The sequence below is a fragment of the Camarhynchus parvulus genome, chromosome 11 (genome assembly GCF_901933205.1).
Source record: "Camarhynchus parvulus chromosome 11, STF_HiC, whole genome shotgun sequence".
Lineage (NCBI taxonomy): Eukaryota > Metazoa > Chordata > Aves > Passeriformes > Thraupidae > Camarhynchus > Camarhynchus parvulus.
Genome location: NC_044581.1, coordinates 19,309,332 through 19,326,531, shown reverse-complemented (window position 1 = coordinate 19,326,531; position 17,200 = coordinate 19,309,332). Strand labels below are relative to the sequence as shown.

The 17,200-nt window shown below is 46.2% G+C and overlaps 2 protein-coding genes across 2 annotated transcripts; both read right to left on the bottom strand.

Annotated features, from left to right (window-relative positions):
- Window positions 1–648: 648 nt before the first annotated feature.
- PDCD2L (programmed cell death 2 like) lies at window positions 649–6,304 on the bottom strand. The gene is made up of 7 exons (XM_030956373.1): window positions 6,194–6,304; window positions 5,930–6,093; window positions 5,727–5,796; window positions 4,385–4,776; window positions 3,271–3,384; window positions 1,288–1,436; window positions 649–801 (listed from the first exon to the last, which is right to left on the bottom strand). Exons 1-7 carry the CDS (start codon window positions 6,302–6,304, stop codon window positions 671–673), a joined length of 1,131 nt encoding a protein of 376 aa, XP_030812233.1. The 3' UTR covers window positions 649–670.
- Window positions 6,305–8,685: 2,381 nt separating this feature from the next.
- Window positions 8,686–17,200, bottom strand: LOC115908022 (fatty acyl-CoA hydrolase precursor, medium chain-like). The gene is made up of 13 exons (XM_030956304.1): window positions 17,108–17,200; window positions 15,821–16,013; window positions 15,248–15,392; window positions 14,670–14,803; window positions 14,181–14,334; window positions 13,209–13,310; window positions 12,288–12,395; window positions 11,491–11,631; window positions 11,319–11,405; window positions 10,199–10,346; window positions 9,882–10,013; window positions 9,482–9,554; window positions 8,686–9,064 (listed from the first exon to the last, which is right to left on the bottom strand). The coding sequence occupies exons 1-13, from the start codon at window positions 17,178–17,180 to the stop codon at window positions 8,890–8,892; spliced, it is 1,665 nt and encodes a 554-aa protein (XP_030812164.1). The 5' UTR covers window positions 17,181–17,200; the 3' UTR covers window positions 8,686–8,889.

Below are 17,200 nucleotides of genomic sequence, written 5' to 3'. Positions count from 1 at the left end.
GCTCTAAGGAAACTCAAATTACTTTTCCTTCAGTCAGATGGCTCCAACGAAAGCTGCACAAATCCCCCTGCACCGAGGCAGGTGCTGAGCCCGCCCCAGTTCTGTACCTGTGAGAACACAAGGGTTAACTCACCCCTGCACCTTCCCCCCACACAAACCCGTGGCACTGCCACAGCTCATTTCAGCACACAAATGGAACCTTTCCTTCACTGGAAAGACACAGAAAAGCTTCATGTTGGTCAGCTGCAGGGACAGCAAGGCCCTTCAGCCACTGCCCACGGCATTTCCAATCCGTGGTGAAATCAACGCAGATTTGCTTTTTGAAATCAGGCTGGCATTAAGTTCTCCACTGCTAAGAGTTTCTAAAAACTGATTCTCTGTGGCTGTGGATGGATACTAATAGTATATGAGAAAGGTTTTCTCCTTTACTTCTTTCCCAAATGCTAAGAGTAACTAGAACTGTGAAACAATCTCTACACTTCAATTTCCATGTGTAACCAAAGTCTGCAAATTTTGCCACCACATTTTAGAGGCATGCTAATATCCTTCAATCAGTTATTCTTGGAAATTTAATTTTTCACCACATCTGAGGAAAATTCTGTTATGCAATTCCACACTTGTAGTAAAAGAAACCAAAACACCCCAACAGATCTATGCAGAGAAATACAATTTATTTAAATAATCTCTGATCTGGGTCTTCTTGTACAAAAATAAATTCTTCAAGAGGCGTTTGATGATTTGTTGGCCAACAGCTTCTCTCACATGTGTAAACTATAACAGTTCCAAATTCCACTGACAGATCTAAAAACAAAGCAACAGAGGTAAATAAGGGTATGAAAAGTGACATAATCAGGGGCTAGTGCTTACCACTAGACTTCAGTCTTTGCACAAATTAATTCAGTCTCCTCTGTAAACAGCATTTTCTAATGTTAAACATTTTAAAGGCAGTCAAATCAGAATTTTCAAAGGGATTTTTAAATCTCTGCAATCTTATCTCACAGCATTTATTATCTTCCAAGGCCTCCTTTAAGAGGTAATAAAGACATGGCCATGGAATTATCCCTACTGCAGTTATTAAAGTTCACTAGTGAGCAACTCAAGCTGTAATCAGAGTCTCCATGAAGAAGAGTTCTTCTCTCTTTGCTCACTGAAATCTGTAATGGAGACAGCAGATTCTCTGATCTGTGGTTAAGCACGTGTGGGTGACTGGAAACACCCAAACTGCAGGTCACTGCACTTTCCCAAAAAGCAGACTGCTGGAAATACTGATTCAGCCAAGCCAAGCACCTGAGTCACTCTGGAGCATGCTGACCAGCGTGGGCATCAGCTGGAACTCAAACACTCTGCTGCTCCCACAGGTACTGCAGGCTGGAATACCCTGCTCCAGGTTGGCTGGAGGACACGTGATGAATAAAGGCTGGCCGCCCCAGGAGTATCTGAGAGAAGACAGGGAGGAGAAAATTATCATTTTTTAAATATCTAAATTTGATAGGAAATCTTATGTGCTGGAAACAGTGTTCAGGAGTTGCTGAAATCTCTGAACCTGCTTCAAGCAAAAACATGGTGGTGAGTCAGAAGCTTCAAAGGAGTCATGAACCAAAAAATAAAGACAGGGAGGGGGAAATACTTGGTAGGTTAACACCTGGAAAATCTTAAGGGAAGAGCTGGATTTAGAGGAGACAAATGCTTTAAATGGACACCTCCAAAATAAGCTGTACCAGAATCATTTCATTAAGCAAACTACACTTTCCTGAAAAATGAATCCTGAACAGAGGCAATAAAAGATAAAATTCAACAAGATTTAACACCAAACTGGTCTCAAAACCACTGCAGCTATGGCTCAGAAGTGATGGTTAATTTGTAAGAGCTATCACTAGCAGGAAACAAAGATCAAGGATGGTTTCCACCGAATGCCAAGCAGGAGGTTCTGTGCTCTGCAGGCAGGGGAAATGGGAGCACACTGACAGTGCCCAGGGAGGGCAAAGGGAGCCTGTGGAAAGATTGTAACCAGGGACAGCCCAGGGAGCAGCAGAGCTGGTGTTTTAGAGGAATGGCAAATTCAAAGAGCACAATACTGCAAAGAGACAGACTCAGTGAAAAGTCATCTGAAAATGCTACTTGCACTCTGCATCAGAAAATCTCCTGTATAATCTTTGACAATGAATGAAAGGAAATATGAGAAACTTTCTGTCTAAGCAGCCACGCAGACTTTTAACTCCTCATCAAAAAGGGCCCAGTTAGCTCCACCTGGTACTGGAAAGTTGGTGAACAAAAGCCCTGTCACTGCACTGAGACAGCCTGACCAGACAGGCGGCACTGGACTCCCTGGAACAGCTGGTGTGATCCATGAAAACCTGCATTTTCTGGTACTATGAATGATTTATGATTTACTCTTCTCTATATCCCATCCAGAATTAACTCCTCTCAGGAAGAGCAGCTGCTCTGAGGTTACACCTGCTTCTGCTCTAGGAAAACCAGCAGATTTACAAGGCCTGAAGAGTGCTGGGTGCTGAGGGGAGTCCACAACGAGCTGCAACTCTGGGGCTTTAAAACAAGAAATTCCCTGCAGGACAGACATTAGAAATTCCAAATAGATAACGATATTTCACAGGAGCAGACAGCCTTGGAAATGTATCACAACAGCACAGCACCGTGTCGCACTTCCACCTCAACACTGCCTCTTGGAAACCTCTGTGTCTGGATTTCAGTGAGGCTCCAAAGACACTCAGAAACCTCTGTGTCTGGATTTCAGTGAGGCTCCAAAGACACCCAGAAACCTCTGTGCCTGGATTTCAGTGAGGCTCCAAAGACACCCAGAAACCTCTGTGCCTGGATTTCAGTGAGGCTCCAAAGACACCCAGAAACCTCTGTGCCTGGATTTCAGTGAGGCTCCAAAGACACTCAGAAACCTCTGTGCCTGGATTTCAGTGAGGCTCCAAAGACACCCAGAAACCTCTGTGCCTGGATTTCAGTGAGGCTCCAAAGACACTCAGGGTCTCTCCTCATCAGATCTGATGTCTAAAGTCTCCCACAGCCAGAGCCATGGTCTCTGATCCTGCTGGGCTGTTCATCTACTTAAACTTTGTATGAAGAAAGCCCAACCAGGGACTCAAGGCTGACCAGAGACATGGCAACAGCCTCCACAGCAGCTTTTTTTTAATAAAGGAATTAAAACATACACATATTTCCAAATAAAGAATTTATTTTGATGTACCAACCATCCATGCCAATGATTTGTATCTCCCTGTTACAACAAGATTATCAACATACCTTAAAATCTGTTCAGGACATACAGATATTCTTTTCATGAATTTGTGGAAAGTGTGGTCCCAGTTTTTGACTTCACTCTTCTCATATTTTTCATTACCATCTTCACCTGCAAAACTATATGAAAACAGGAAACAAGCTGTCCAGTAAGGTTTTCAATATATGTTTTAAATAAGAAATGGTTACAATAAACTCACATTAAATTATACTAAATACACTGAAAAAGATATACCTGATAAGAGAAAATTCCTGTTAGAGGTTGCAAGTGAACATTTTGCTTCTAGTTCTTTGGTTTCTGGTGACTCACAATTACTAACAGTGTTTCAAACTATCACATGGGACTCAAATCCACCAGATATCTGCTGTATTCCATCAAAAAACCTAATAATTTTTCAAACATTTATGTGGTTCTTAAATCATGATGTTGTCTTTTTCAATTTTGAATCAAGCATAGTTAAAACTCTACAATTTTATAAAGGTCAACAAAAATCAACAGGAGCCCTACTGCTGAAAAGTCTTCTATGCAGATTCTGCAGTTGACAGCAGCTTTAGCTACAAACAAATCCAATGCTGTCCCCAATCCTGGCACAAGAGGCCAAAAGTCCTCACTGGAACCCCTTAGTTAACTATTTTACTAAGAAAATATTTTCAGTAACCACGCTCAACAACTGCTTTTCAGGCAACCTTTACTAAACCTTCAGGTGTCTTTCCATCCACCAGCTCTGTAGCCAAAAGCCCTAAACAATTAAACTCCTAAAAATGGAACTGAAATGCAAGAAAAGCTTTAGGCCTGTAAAGGGAAAAGCGTGGAACGTCATGATCTAAAGTCCTGCCATGTGGCACAGATCTTGTTTCAGAGATTAACCATCCACTGCACCTCCTGGAGCCCATGAACACGGCTCAGTCACTCAGAAACAGCTGAGCTAAAACCACCTCGGAGTAACTCCAGCTTTGGCAGCACTGGGTGCACTGCACAGCACCCCAGTGGTTCCTAAAGGAGCTTCCAGACAATTGTCACCATTCAGGTTTAGTGAGAGTGCCATTGAGATTCTCAGCCAGCATACAGGAAACCACACAATTCCTTCAGTTTCACCATGAACTGCAGACCTGTTCTCACCTTTCTGACATCATCTGCTCCAAATCAAGGCACTCTCTCTGCTGATACTCCTTCAGTAGCTTATCTGCATGATCCGTATCAAGGAAACCCATGTAATCTTCCTCATCCACAACATTAATGTAGAAGGGCTGGAACACAGGAGCTGAAGCAGCCATTGCCATCACCATGTCCTCACTGGCTGCAGGAGGTGTGTCCTGGGCACCTGGGCCATGGGCAGGCTCAGACAGGTGGAGCTGCTGGAGCTGGGATGCACACTCCACCTCGCTGCTCACAGCTTCCTTTAGGCCAAGCAGCTCCAAGGAGGCACGTGCAGGAGCCTCTGCTCCATCACAGGCTCCCCAGTCATCTGCATCCTCACACCAATCCTTTGCGGTGAAGTTCGATTCTTGTTTCTGAGAATAAAAAAACAAAGGGAAGAGAACATTGCCAAGGTCTGCCACCCTGATGCACTTCAAATTCAGCTTTTCAGAGATGGGAAAACAGAGACCTTAACCTAATGCTCAGTGTTATTGCACCTACTCTCCTCACCGTGGTACTTCCCAACACACCACGTTTACCTCCCACACCAGCAGTTATGGCAAAACCACCTCACACTGGAGAATCTGAGCAAGAATTCATCAGCCTTTGAGTGGCCCTGGTGCCTCCTGCTGCAATGCCCTGGCTGTGGCACAGCCCCTGCCAGCTGAGGTGCAGCTCCTGTACCCAACAAGAATTCTGCACCCAAAGGGCAGAACACAGAAGGAAATAATAATAACACCATCATTTTACCAGAGTAAAAGCCCATTTACCACAGGCCAAGATTGCACACTACAAATTCACCACCTGAACGAACCCGCCCTGCCCACCTCCACCAGTTTGGTGCCACCCTACTCTTCCAACCTGCTTTAGCCAATATGCAGTTTTTCCTAACAAGTATACTAATAATTATTGAGTCACATTAACTCAAAAGCTCATGTAAATTTAAAGAGATCAATTTAAAAGAGAAGACAAAGAAAACAGGTTAAAAATCCAAACCTAAACACTTGAAGTTGGAAAATAAAGTTTAGACAGCTGAACTAACTACAGTATAAAGTATCACTTTTGGCCATAGAGCTGGACGGCAATGTCCCCTTTAAAACCAGCCTGGCATAGATCACAAACAGTAGTTTAAACACTCTTTAACTGTCTTATAGTAAACAGCGTAGTGCAGTGACAAAAACTCCGTGCCCACGACTTCACACAAGCCAGGACGTGGCTGGAAACCGTCACAGAGAGCAGCTTCTGGAGGAAGGTCCCGGTTATTCAAACGAGGCGATGCAGGGTGTGCAGAGCGTCCCCCCGGGCAGGCAGGGCTGAGCTGTACCTGTGTGACGCTGGGAGCTCGGCTTTGCTTATCCTGGGCCTGCGAGTACTGGGAGCGCAGCACCTTCCAGCTTCCATGTGCCGGGCAAAGAGAAACACAGGGTGAGAGGGACAACTGACCAGCGGCAGGAACGACAGCAACCACAATAACAGCAATAATAACAGCAATAATAACGATAGCGCCGCTAAGCGGCCGGCGCTCACCTGCGGGCGGCTCCCCAGCAGCGCGGCGCGGCGCAGGCGAACACGTGGAGCGCGCGGTGCGCGGGGCCGCGCTCCAGCGGGCAGTACACCTGCACCAGCAGCAGCAGCGCGCGCCCGCACCGCGCGCACCGCGGCGGGCCCGCCCGCACGGCCGGCACCCAGTCCTGCAACACCGACACCTCTGCTCAGGCCCGGCCGGGGCGGCCGCGCCCCCGCGCCCCGGCCGGGCCCCGCCAGCCCAGCCCAGCCCCACCCCGGCCCTACCGCGGTGCCGCCCAGCTTGTTGGTGGCCCACGCGGGGAGCGGCCCGGCCGGGACCGGCCCCGCCATGGCGGCGTCGCGCAGCCCCAGCAGCACGGGCGGCCCGCCCGCCATGGCCCCGCCGCCGTGCGCGTGCCCGCCCGACCCGCCGTGCGCGCGCCCGCGGGCCGGGCGTTCCCCTCACGGCAGCTCCGGCCGGGGGACAGGGGCCAGCCTGGGACCGGCCCTTCCCTGCCCGGGGGACACGGGGCTGGCCCCGGACCGGCCCTTCCCTGCCCGGGGGACACGGGGCTGGCCCCGGACCGGCCCTTCCCTGCCCGGGGGACACGGGGCCGGCCCCGGACCGGCCTTTCCCTGCCCGGGGGACACCGGGCCAGCCCGGGACCGGCCTTTCCCTGCCCGGGGACACCGGGCCAGCCCGGGATCGGCCTTTCCCTGCCCGGGGACACCGGGCCAGCCTTCGTGGATCTTCCGGAAGCTCTGTTACCCTCCCGCGGGGCTGAGATCACTGGAACATGTCCAGCCCCAAACCTTAACAAGGCAATGCTGCTGACCAGGAATTTGTGTTTCTAACAGCTGCACATCACTTAGGGCTTGTTGGCTGCTCTGTTTGACGGATTAAATCTCCCTCCTTGTTGATCAGGTTTGCAAGTTACAAAGATGAGACAGCAAACAACATCCTATCTTAATAAAAATTTGCATATTTGACACTTAGCAACAAGATGATCTGAGAAGCAGAACTGGGATAGAACAAACATACTGACCACCTTGGAAAGGCAATTATAGTAATTATGGATAATTAATAAACTTCAAAAAAAAGATTAAGGCTTTTATTGACAAAATGTGAAAAACAGAACAGCAGCAGTTCTTGCTGAATAGTATCAGCATAATATACTGCTGAGAATTTCTTCAGCTATTGGTGCAGCTGGGAATCTGAACCAAGTGACCATGAATACTAAAGCTATGAAATAAAATGAGGTTTGGGACACAGGTAAGGATCTGCTGCTTAAATGTTGCCCATTCACTGTGGCCGTGCTGTTATTCCTTTCTCAGCTGTTTGACAGTGTGTACCAGTCTTTATATTTGGGGTTTAAAATCCACAGATGGACAGAACACTTCCTCTCACACAGTCAGAAACTACTTTGTTGTCATGTGTGCCTAATGTGTGCCTCCCTTCTACCCAGGAGTTATACTGATGGCTCTGCATTCCCAAGGACACAGGATTCCTTCTGTCTTGTTAGGATAATGATTTTTGTGAATGTACAGGGACAGACACATTGATTCAACAAACACACCACTAATGGACATAAAGGCTGTGTCAGAACAGAACAAGGGAAGGCGTAAGAAATGTGTGACAGAAGTTGCAGCATGGTTGCTGCAATTAGCTGTTACTAATTGCCACAACTGGAGTTTTTCACAAGTTATGGAAAATGCAGAAAAGGGAGTGGCCAGGTAGTGCAGATGACACTGCTTGAGATCCACAGGTGTGCAGAAGCAAGTGAACCCAGAGGGGAGGAGGAAGAAGAAGACACCTCCAAAGGGTCAACAGCTGCAGCAGGAGCTTGGGCCGTCCCTGTGAGAGCCCCCAGGTGCTGTGGGATGTGGGAGCTGGGCACCAGTGCAAGGGGTAGTTGGAGTAGGGCTGTTTGTTTGTTTATGGCCATGAGGAGAGCTCTCCTGGCTTCCTGGATTCCCACATTGTTCCTTTGTATCCTGCTTGCCATGTAACTTGGCAAAAAGCCACTTCCCTCCCGGTGTGCCCTGAGCCCGTCCCCAGCTGGGGGAGGCTGGGGGTGCACACTCTGCATGTCAGCAGATCTTCTCTCTGCTGCTGCTCAGCCAACAACGTGCAGGGAGCTCCACCAGCCTTTGCTCCCCCCTCTGCCTCTGTGGGCCTCTGTCCTGCCAGCATTGCGTCCTCCTGCAGCCCCTGGACTGGGCAATTGCCAGGAAGGGTTGAAGGACACACAGTCACAGCCCAGAAGAGTCTGTGGAAGAGCCTTAAGCCTCAGGTCCTGCACAGACACCTGAAAAGATTCATACCTGAAACCATTTGGGTGGAAGAAAGAACCTGGACACGTTTCTGGCTCCTCGCGTGTGCCTTGACCTCTCGGAATGGGCCTCCATCAGTAAAAATTAAAACAGAACATTTATTTAGAACAATTCACAAAGCAAAAAAACAGGTAGAGATTTTCTGTCCTCTTTTGTGAGATTTCAAGCCCACCTCACAGGCATAGTTTGATGGATGCTCTGCTGCCTACAAGCTGTTTCCAGTTAAAGAAAGCAGAAAGAGTCTCTAGGAAGGTCAACTGACCATGCCCTTCTGAAAGAAGAAGGGAATAAACATATAAAATAATCTGACACTTATGGTATATTCTATATATGTAATTTCTTACAGATTTCAGTTCATTTGCCCATTCCCACCTCAGTATTCACTTTTGATATGCACTGAGTAGGTACCATGGTCTGTCTGGACCAGGACAGATTGTGGGGGCTTTTCTGGTTGCTTCACTAAATAGTGATTTTCAGTCCGACAAACATTCTGAATGCCCCTTGTTTCTCTCCCTTCACTGTGATTAGGACAGCAGATTACACAACAGTGAGTTAGAAGGTCAGAGTTTATTACTCGGTATGCTGACAAACTCATTTTGTTTGACTTTCCTTTGGGTTTTAAAAGCAAACTGTGCCCTCCACAGATCTTATAGATCTGTGTGTTTTCTCCTTCCAGTCTGACTTTGTTTCATGAGCTGTGCCCAAAACTGCACTCTGTGTTCTTTCAGTTTCTCTGCTGCCTTTTGCTCCAGGTCTATTCCCAGGTATTTTTCCTCCAGGTCATACTGAGGCCAATGGACCAAGCCCTCTCCGTTGGGATTTCTGGAAAGAATAGAAGGAAAAGTTAGCTCTCCATTTGCCAATCCACTGCTGTCTGAGTGCTCAGGTTCAGAGCATTTCAGAAAGGCAACAGGTGAGCCCAGCTGATGTGATTCTGGTACCTGAATAAATGGACAGTATTTTATGAAAATGCTCATCAGTGGAACAGCAAAAGTGTAAAAGTTGCCATTCATTTTAGCTCTAAAACTCCACTGCAGATGGAGTAACTGCTCTTATATTTTTTTCTTTCTCGTTTCTGCTGGTTTTTTTAAAGACCATTAAGAAGAGAAATTGCTTCAATATTTCTCTTAAATTCTCTCAAATTTCTAGGAAGCACCATATAAGTACTGCTTCAGGCTGGTAAGTATGTTCTGGGCAGCACAGACTGAATTGAGCTGTAATTAGCACTGTGATTCTCACCCATTTTTAGCAAAGTTGGTCCAGTATCTCATCACAGTTCTGCTAAGTTCATGTTCTTCTTTTGTAGCACCTCCTGCAAAGGGAGAGATGGAAGGGCCACATTAAAAAGTAACTAATGAGTATCAGCTCTATCAATTGCAACACTTCTCCTGGGTGCCATGAGCTGTTGAGGTTTTCTAGGAGAGACCTGCAGATGAATGATGTAATGCAAAGTATCTGCTACTGAAGACAGAAGATGTTTATGCTCATAATGATGCTTATGATATATAAGCTATGCTTATAAGAAGTATAATGTTTATAATGCTTCTAAGAGAGAAATTGTATTCTAAAGCCCTGCAGTAATTGAAATGAGAAATAATGAGGGTCTAAAAGGAAGATGGAGTAAATATGGGTACATCACCAGCTAAGAATGGCTTTCCAAAGACAAAGGCAATCTCAGCTCCATGATCTGCTTTTACAAAGTCTGGTACAAAACCTTCCACTGAACTCGGCCGATGTTGGAATTCATAAAAGTAGACTGGGTTGCCAGCATCTAGAGGATACAGAAAAGTGCTGGTTTGAGAGCTGAAAATACTGCTCCAGAGATGATAAACTTTCATGAAAAACTGTTTTGGTTAAATGAAAAAACTGCCAGTTCTCTGGATAGTGAAAAGTGCCGCACACTGTCCACACCACCCCCAGACAGAATTGTACAGCTGTTCTGAAGCTGCTGGTTACCTCTGTGGGCTCTGGCCACTTCCACAGATGAGATGACAAAGTAGACATCTCCCATTGCATCCAGGAGGCCATCTCGGACCTGAGCAGGGCTTTCTGCATCCCCCATGTACTCCTTGTACACTTGGTCAACAACTTCGGATGTGAGGTCCTGAAAGAGCAATAAAAAGTATTATAATGAGGATAAATATTACAAGGAGCAACAGCAGTGGGTGTGTGGCCTCTGCACATCCCTGGCTAATCCTCAACAACAGCTTTCAGAGAAAATCCCCAGCTGTGTCAGAGGGTGGCTCAGAGCTCAGAGTGGAGTTACACAGCTGTGGATACAGGTGATCTTGGGGAAAGAGGGATGCAAGATCAAAGGATCAACCACCTCTAGATAAACAGCACTCAGTGATGCTGACTCTTCTCTCCTCTGTGCAAACACTTTCACAACAGCACAGAAATCATGCTGGATTTCATAAAATCCATTGATTGTTGTAGATGACCATAATTTCTCCTGTTCAGAACAAGCCTGGGCTCTGCATTTCCAAGTTCATGGTGGATGTTCATGTCATTGAATGATCCTTGCAAGTACTGGCCCTGCTTCTAGAGTCCTTAATTCTTACCTCATAATCTGTACTTTTCTATGGAGTAGCTTCAGGAGAGCCCAAAGGCACCACAAAGCCAAGAGATTTGTAAATTACAGGGAAGCAAAACCTTGAGAAACCTGAAGGAAGGTGTCAGTGCACCCCAAACCTCTCGGGCTTTCCTTTCCAGTGCCCAGCTACTGCTTTAGGAGGTTGTGTCCCATAGGTCTCCTGCCAGACCTGCTGCTACTCTGCACGTCTTGCATAACCTGGGGGATCTCACATGTCCAGGAGACCTTGCTTAGGTACCTGCATCACTCCCGGATTCCCACAGAACTCCTTTTGAAGAAGAGGGACATTTAAGCTGGAAATGTAGAGAGTATTTCCAGCCACTGGAGGTTACAGGAGTGCAGCACATGTGTGCCTGTTTCTGCCCCAATTCAGGGAGCTGTCCAGCACAATGGCATTTCCCTGTGAAATGTGACCCTCCAGGGGTAAAACCAGGCAGACCAGCCAAGCAGCAGCACTGGGTTATTCTGAAACTGGTCTCTTACCTTAATGATCAGTGCTAAGTTGCTCTGTAAAATTTGACGTGCAACATCTTTATCCAGACCATCCACAAAAGGAGGATATTTCATCATCTGTGTGACAGAGAGAATCATACTTACTAAAACGGCCTCTATTTACAGAATGATGTTGATATATAAACATTTTAACATCTCTTACCATAGGAAGTCCACATCCAAATTCACAGTTATTTACTCCTATGATGTATGGGACTGCATTGATTGATTTTTCAGAGAGTAATTCTCTAGGACTTTTTGGAAATAATACACCATCTACACATGCACTGATGAAAAAGACATCCTGAACCAAAAGGGAAAAAGGAAAAGAAAGCTTCATTAATGCATTCATTTGGCTTCCTAAAGAAGTTGAGATTTTAACTGCAGTTCCAAAGAGAAGCCAAATGAAAATACAAAACGTAATGGTATCCAAGCCATCTTAACATTTTCTCTGACTGATTTTCTGCACTAGGCAGGAGGTTCTGTGAAGATTAACATTATATTTCTAATGTTTGTGAAGCAGAAGTCATTATGTTGAATTTACATCTTTCCTTAGTTAATTATGGCCATGGATATGTGGAACAGTGGGGGAAAACCACTTCTCTATTGCAGTTTCAAAGGCACAGAAGCATTGTGATAAGAACTGTTAGGTATGACATAATATATGATTTGATTTTCAGGTTCTCCAGAATCATCTGTGCCATTTTTTTCCTTGCCCTGGTTGAGCACAACAGCAAGCCACAGGTAGCTTCAAGTACATGCAGAATGAAGGGCAGGAACCTGTTTGCAATTTTCAGGCAAGAATTCACTGCAGATCTGCAGTGCTGTCATGTCCTGAAAAAGTCAAAAAGTCAGATTTTACATCCACTTCAGGTTCTCCTAATATTACATCCAACAAAGAGTATTCTCTAGGATGAAAAGGTCTGAGGTGTCATTTAAATGCAAGAAGAATCATTTCACCTCCATTTTCAGTGTTATCTGTAGTAGTTCTTCTTCTGTTTTTCCTCTCAAGCATTCAACCATTGCAGCTGAACTGGATTTTTCACAGCCAGAGGCAGCAGCAATTTTCTGCAAGCAGTGAGAACAAACAGTGTTGGACACATTTCCTCTGTCTGGCACTATGAGACACCAAGTCCGGCAGGAGCAGCCAAAGCTCCTGCACAAAGGATGCTGCAGCCTGGCTTGTCCCTGCTCCTGAGGGAGGGCACTGGAAGCCCTCACAATCCTTCACACCACGGGCTGGGCAGGAGGGGAAAACCTCTGCCTCCAGGATTTTTTGATACAGAAATATTCTGAGACAATGCTGGTAAACAACAGGCTGGGCTGAGAAGGCTGGGTGACATAAAGTAGTTGGAGAATAAACCATCTGCAGGGCAACAGAGAGCACATTCTACCACTCTTGGTGATGTCTTTTTGGCTGGAGCAAGAGCTGTCATTAGAGGCAGCTGTCTAGGTTCTGGAAATTGTTCCTTGCAGTTGAAGAGAAAAGAAAAGGGGAGGAAGCCTGTAGTTCTCAGAGTAAAAAAAACCAAATAGAGTCTTGTTTATTTGCACACTACAGGCATCAAACAGGAGGGGAAGAGAAGAATATTCAGAGTCTGGTACTGTTTTCCAGCCAAACAGTATAAGTTCAGTTTTCTTGAAGACACTACATGTTACAATATTCCTTGACTTTTCATTCTTCTCTCTTTGTGGATATTTGCGTGTTTGAAAAGCAACACATCGTTAAACATGTAATATTTGCACACAGATATACTGCCTTTAATGACTGCCTTGATTCACAAGAAATGTGAATTCACATGATTCAAAATTTTGGATTGAACAATTGAAGGTCTACAGAACTATCTGGAAAAAGGAATTAAAATGACCACAAATACCCACTTGTGCTTCCTCCTTAGGCTGGTCAGTGAACAAAACCAGGGCTGCAGTGCCACTCTCTGAAATGGCCTTGTGGAACAAGCCCTTGGCCAGGGGGGATAAGACCTGTGAGAAAGCAAGGACAAGCATGACAAGCAGTGTGTTCTCCCCTGGGATTTTGGGTTTCAGTATCAGCAGTGGCCATTGGGAGCATTTTGAAAGGCCACGTGCTCAGAGTGTCCCTGTGCAGCCTCTGGCCGTAGCCCAGCTGTGCAAAGTGCTTTGGCAGTGCGGGCAGGGATGGGGAGTTCAGGGCCTTTCCCTCCCCCTGCCCTTTGCTCCCAGGGCCTCCCAGCACCACCCTGCAGGGCAGGTACAGATGGGATGTGCCCAAGGCAGGCTGGCTCTGCTGCAGAAGGGCAGGAAAGAGCTTCTGGCCAGAGGAAGCAGGGATGTGTATGCCAGGGACAAGGCAGCCTGGCTGGGCTGTGTGAGCTGTACCAAAGCGGGAGGGACTGGAGAAGGAGAGAGTCACAGCCAATGTGCTCCGTGTTGGAGTAAAGATTTTACACAATCACAGGGTCACAATCTGCAGGGCTGCACCAGAACTATTCACCTCAATCACTTTGCACAAGTGGCTGTCAAAGCAAACAGAAATTGGGCAGGAGTCCACAACTCCTCCTAAAGGACTTTTCTAATGAGATTAGACTTTGAGGGTTTTTTACGTTTGGGAGAAAAACCCAAACCAATGAAAATTTAAATCAACAGATGAGTAATAACATTCTGTTACTTAGCCACAGCATTTGAGTATGAAAATGACACATTTTTATCATTCAAAATCTGTGTTGTTTTGCCTTGTTGTGCTATCAAAGACCCAGGTGAGTTGTCACTGTAACCCCGTCCCTTTTCTCTCGCTGACTTCCCATGCAGATACTGAAAATGGATGGAGGGGTTTTTCCCCTAAGTAATTACAATTCATGATTACTGGGAACTTACAAGAGCAGAAACACTGATTCCTCCTGCAGATTCTCCAAAGATAGTGACAGATCCTGGATCTCCTCCAAAATGCATGATGTTTTCCTGAATCCACCGAAGAGCCGCCACTTGGTCTAAATATCCCCAGTTACCTCGGGCATGCTCATCACCAGTGCTGCAGGGAGAGAACAGATTTGTTCAAATGCTCAATGCAAGCCAAGAGGCAGAGGAAAATACAGTCTGTGGTGTGAGAAATCATCTGCCATTCTCTACACAGAGCTTCCCTCCACGACTGACAAATGGATGGCTCGGGCATCCCTGAGATTGGAGCAGCAGCCCCACAAGAACAGACCTGGAAGCTGCCTTGGGACTGGAAATTGTCCCCAGTGCTGCAGGTGCACTTCAGAAATGTTTCTTTGCATAAGCAAGTCTTCTGCACTTCTCTTTACAAAGGCTTTGCACGCATCCTTTTGGAAATCACTTAGGAAAAACTGAGATCATCCAACTTACCTAAAATATCCAGCAATACCTAATCTGTACTGAATTGCTACAACCACCACGTTGTGAAAGGCTGCAAATACTGAGCCATCATATGATGAAGCTGCTCCAAAAATTAATCCACCTCCATGGATCCATACTAGGACCTGGAAAAAGAAACACAGGATCAAGCCAGCACAGGTAAGAGCCCCCAGTGACAAAAACTAAATATAGCCCGAGATGCAACATTTTCTGCTATTTCACTCCTGATTCTTTCAGAATACATTTCACAAATTGTAGAAATCATTCAAATCTAAGGCCTGCAGGGCTACAAAATGGCACTGCTTTTGTTAAATGTTTACACTGTGTCAGTGCCCTGTGACTTTGGACTGATCCTTTAGATTAAATCAAGCACTGCTTAGCTAAATGGCAATACAATTTTACTTGTAAAATAGGATTCTGTGTCTCTTTAATTCCAGCTCATATTTGCTGGGACAAAGCATGTAAGTTGTTCATCACTACAAAAGTGCCCCTGCATGTCTGCTCATGGCAGAGGTTGAAGTTTTCCTGTCAGATAATTTTGCTGAAGGTGTTCTAAGGATTTTGCTTACAGGCAGCTTCTCCTTTTCTCCTGCAGAAACAGGTGTGTAGACATTTAGGTACAGGCAATCCTCAGACACTTGCAGAGCAACTTTCTCTTTTCTGTTGGTAATCAAGTCTGAAAAAATCTGTCCTTGTACTTGGTCCTGTAGACACCTGAATAAATGAAAAAGTAACCGGCAAGAGAATTCACTAAATCCAGAAAGCTGTGAAGAGAAGCTTTTTTGTACTTCCACAACAAAGTGCCAACCAGAAACTGATATTTTTAATTTTCAGCTCCTTTCTGCCCATGCTCCAAAGGTTTCCAGGGATTGGTAAGGGATGGCCAAGCGCTCCTGAGGCAGAGCATGGTCTGTAAGTGCTGCTCCATCTCAGCTCATCTCTGATGCCTGTCAAACAGCAGCTGCTGGTACAGAGAGCAGCTGCCAGTGTCTTTAGAAATGCATCCACTGGGACAGCTGCAGGTGCAACGAGGGGGCACCAAGGAATTTGCCTTCATGGCTGGCCCTGTGAGCACATCAGTGTCATGGAAGTGCCCAGACTTTAACATCATGAAAGGTTCAGTGGTTTGGTCATTGCCTTACATTGGTGGGTAGGAAGTGGCATCTCTGACACCTTCCCATGGCTCAGGTGGCTGGGGTTCAGAAAACCTCAGTGATCCAACTGGAGGCTTAGCAAAAGGAAGTCCCAAAAAGACATTTACAGTCCTCTCAGCTGTGTCCACTTGGAATTGGTACCCTCGGACTCTCCCGTATTTGGTCTCTGCTTCTGGTTGTTCTGTGGGACAGCAGCACAGAATCACATCACTGCTCTGTTTGTAAGTAATTGCTGATTTGCTACTTAAATGTACAGCTTTTGTGCACTTAAACAAGTACTTTTTATACATAAAGCTTCAACAAATTGTCATCAGCTTTAACACTATACTAAAATAAATATGCTATTTTATTTTACTAATTTGATTACTAGTATTTAGTCATTTAAATTTTAGTTTGATTTAATTTAAATTTCAATTTTAAATTTTTTTCAATTTAATTTTTAATTCTGATGTACTTTCATTATACCTTTATTAAATCAGTCGAGCTGACATTATTTCAGCCTTCATTTTGATTGGTCTGTATGCCCATCCCCTTCAGGTATATAATTTGTATTGTCTTACCACACACACATTAGTGGTTGCATAGAGATCTTACTATTAGTTTTTTGCACTGGGCTGTTAGATAAAAACCCCTGTTAACTCCATGTGTGAAAGTTCTAACATCAAACACAGATGTGGTACTGTGGCAGCTCAACCTCAGCAGGCAAGATTTTGGGACAGGCATTTGACAATGCTTATTGCAAAGAAGGCAAGTAAAGCAAATGACTGATAGCAGATTAAAATCTGAAATGAATTTTTTACTACTGCAGCTCAGTTTGCGTGCCCATCCCAGCCCAGGGTATGATCCCATCCCTGCCCAGGGTTTGTGCCCATCCCTGCCCAGGGTTTGTGCCCATCCCTGCCCAGGGTATGAGCCCATCCCTGCCCAGGGTTTGTGCCCATCCCTGCCCAGGGTTTGTGCCCAAACCACCCCAGGGTTTGTGTCCATCCCTGCCCAGGGTTTGTTCCCATCCCTGCCCAGGGTTTGTGCCCATCCCAGCCCAGGGTTTGTGCCCATCCCTGCCCAGGGTTTGTGCCCATCCCAGCCCAGGGTATGAGCCCAACCCATCCCAGCCCAGGGTTTGTTCCCATCCCAGCCCAGGGTTTGTTCCCATCCCTGCCCAGGGTTTGTTCCCATCCCTGCCCAGGGTTTGTGCCCTGCTCTCGGCTGGCCCCCGGAGGCAGCTGCAGTGCCCTCTCTCCTGCAGCTGCCCTGGGCAGTATCGCCGGTGTTTACCTGTGGCCAGCAGCGCCGTGGCCCCGAGGCAGAGGATCCAGGCCAGCAGCGCCGTGTCCCTCGCAGCTGCCATGGTGCCACTGGCACGCAGCC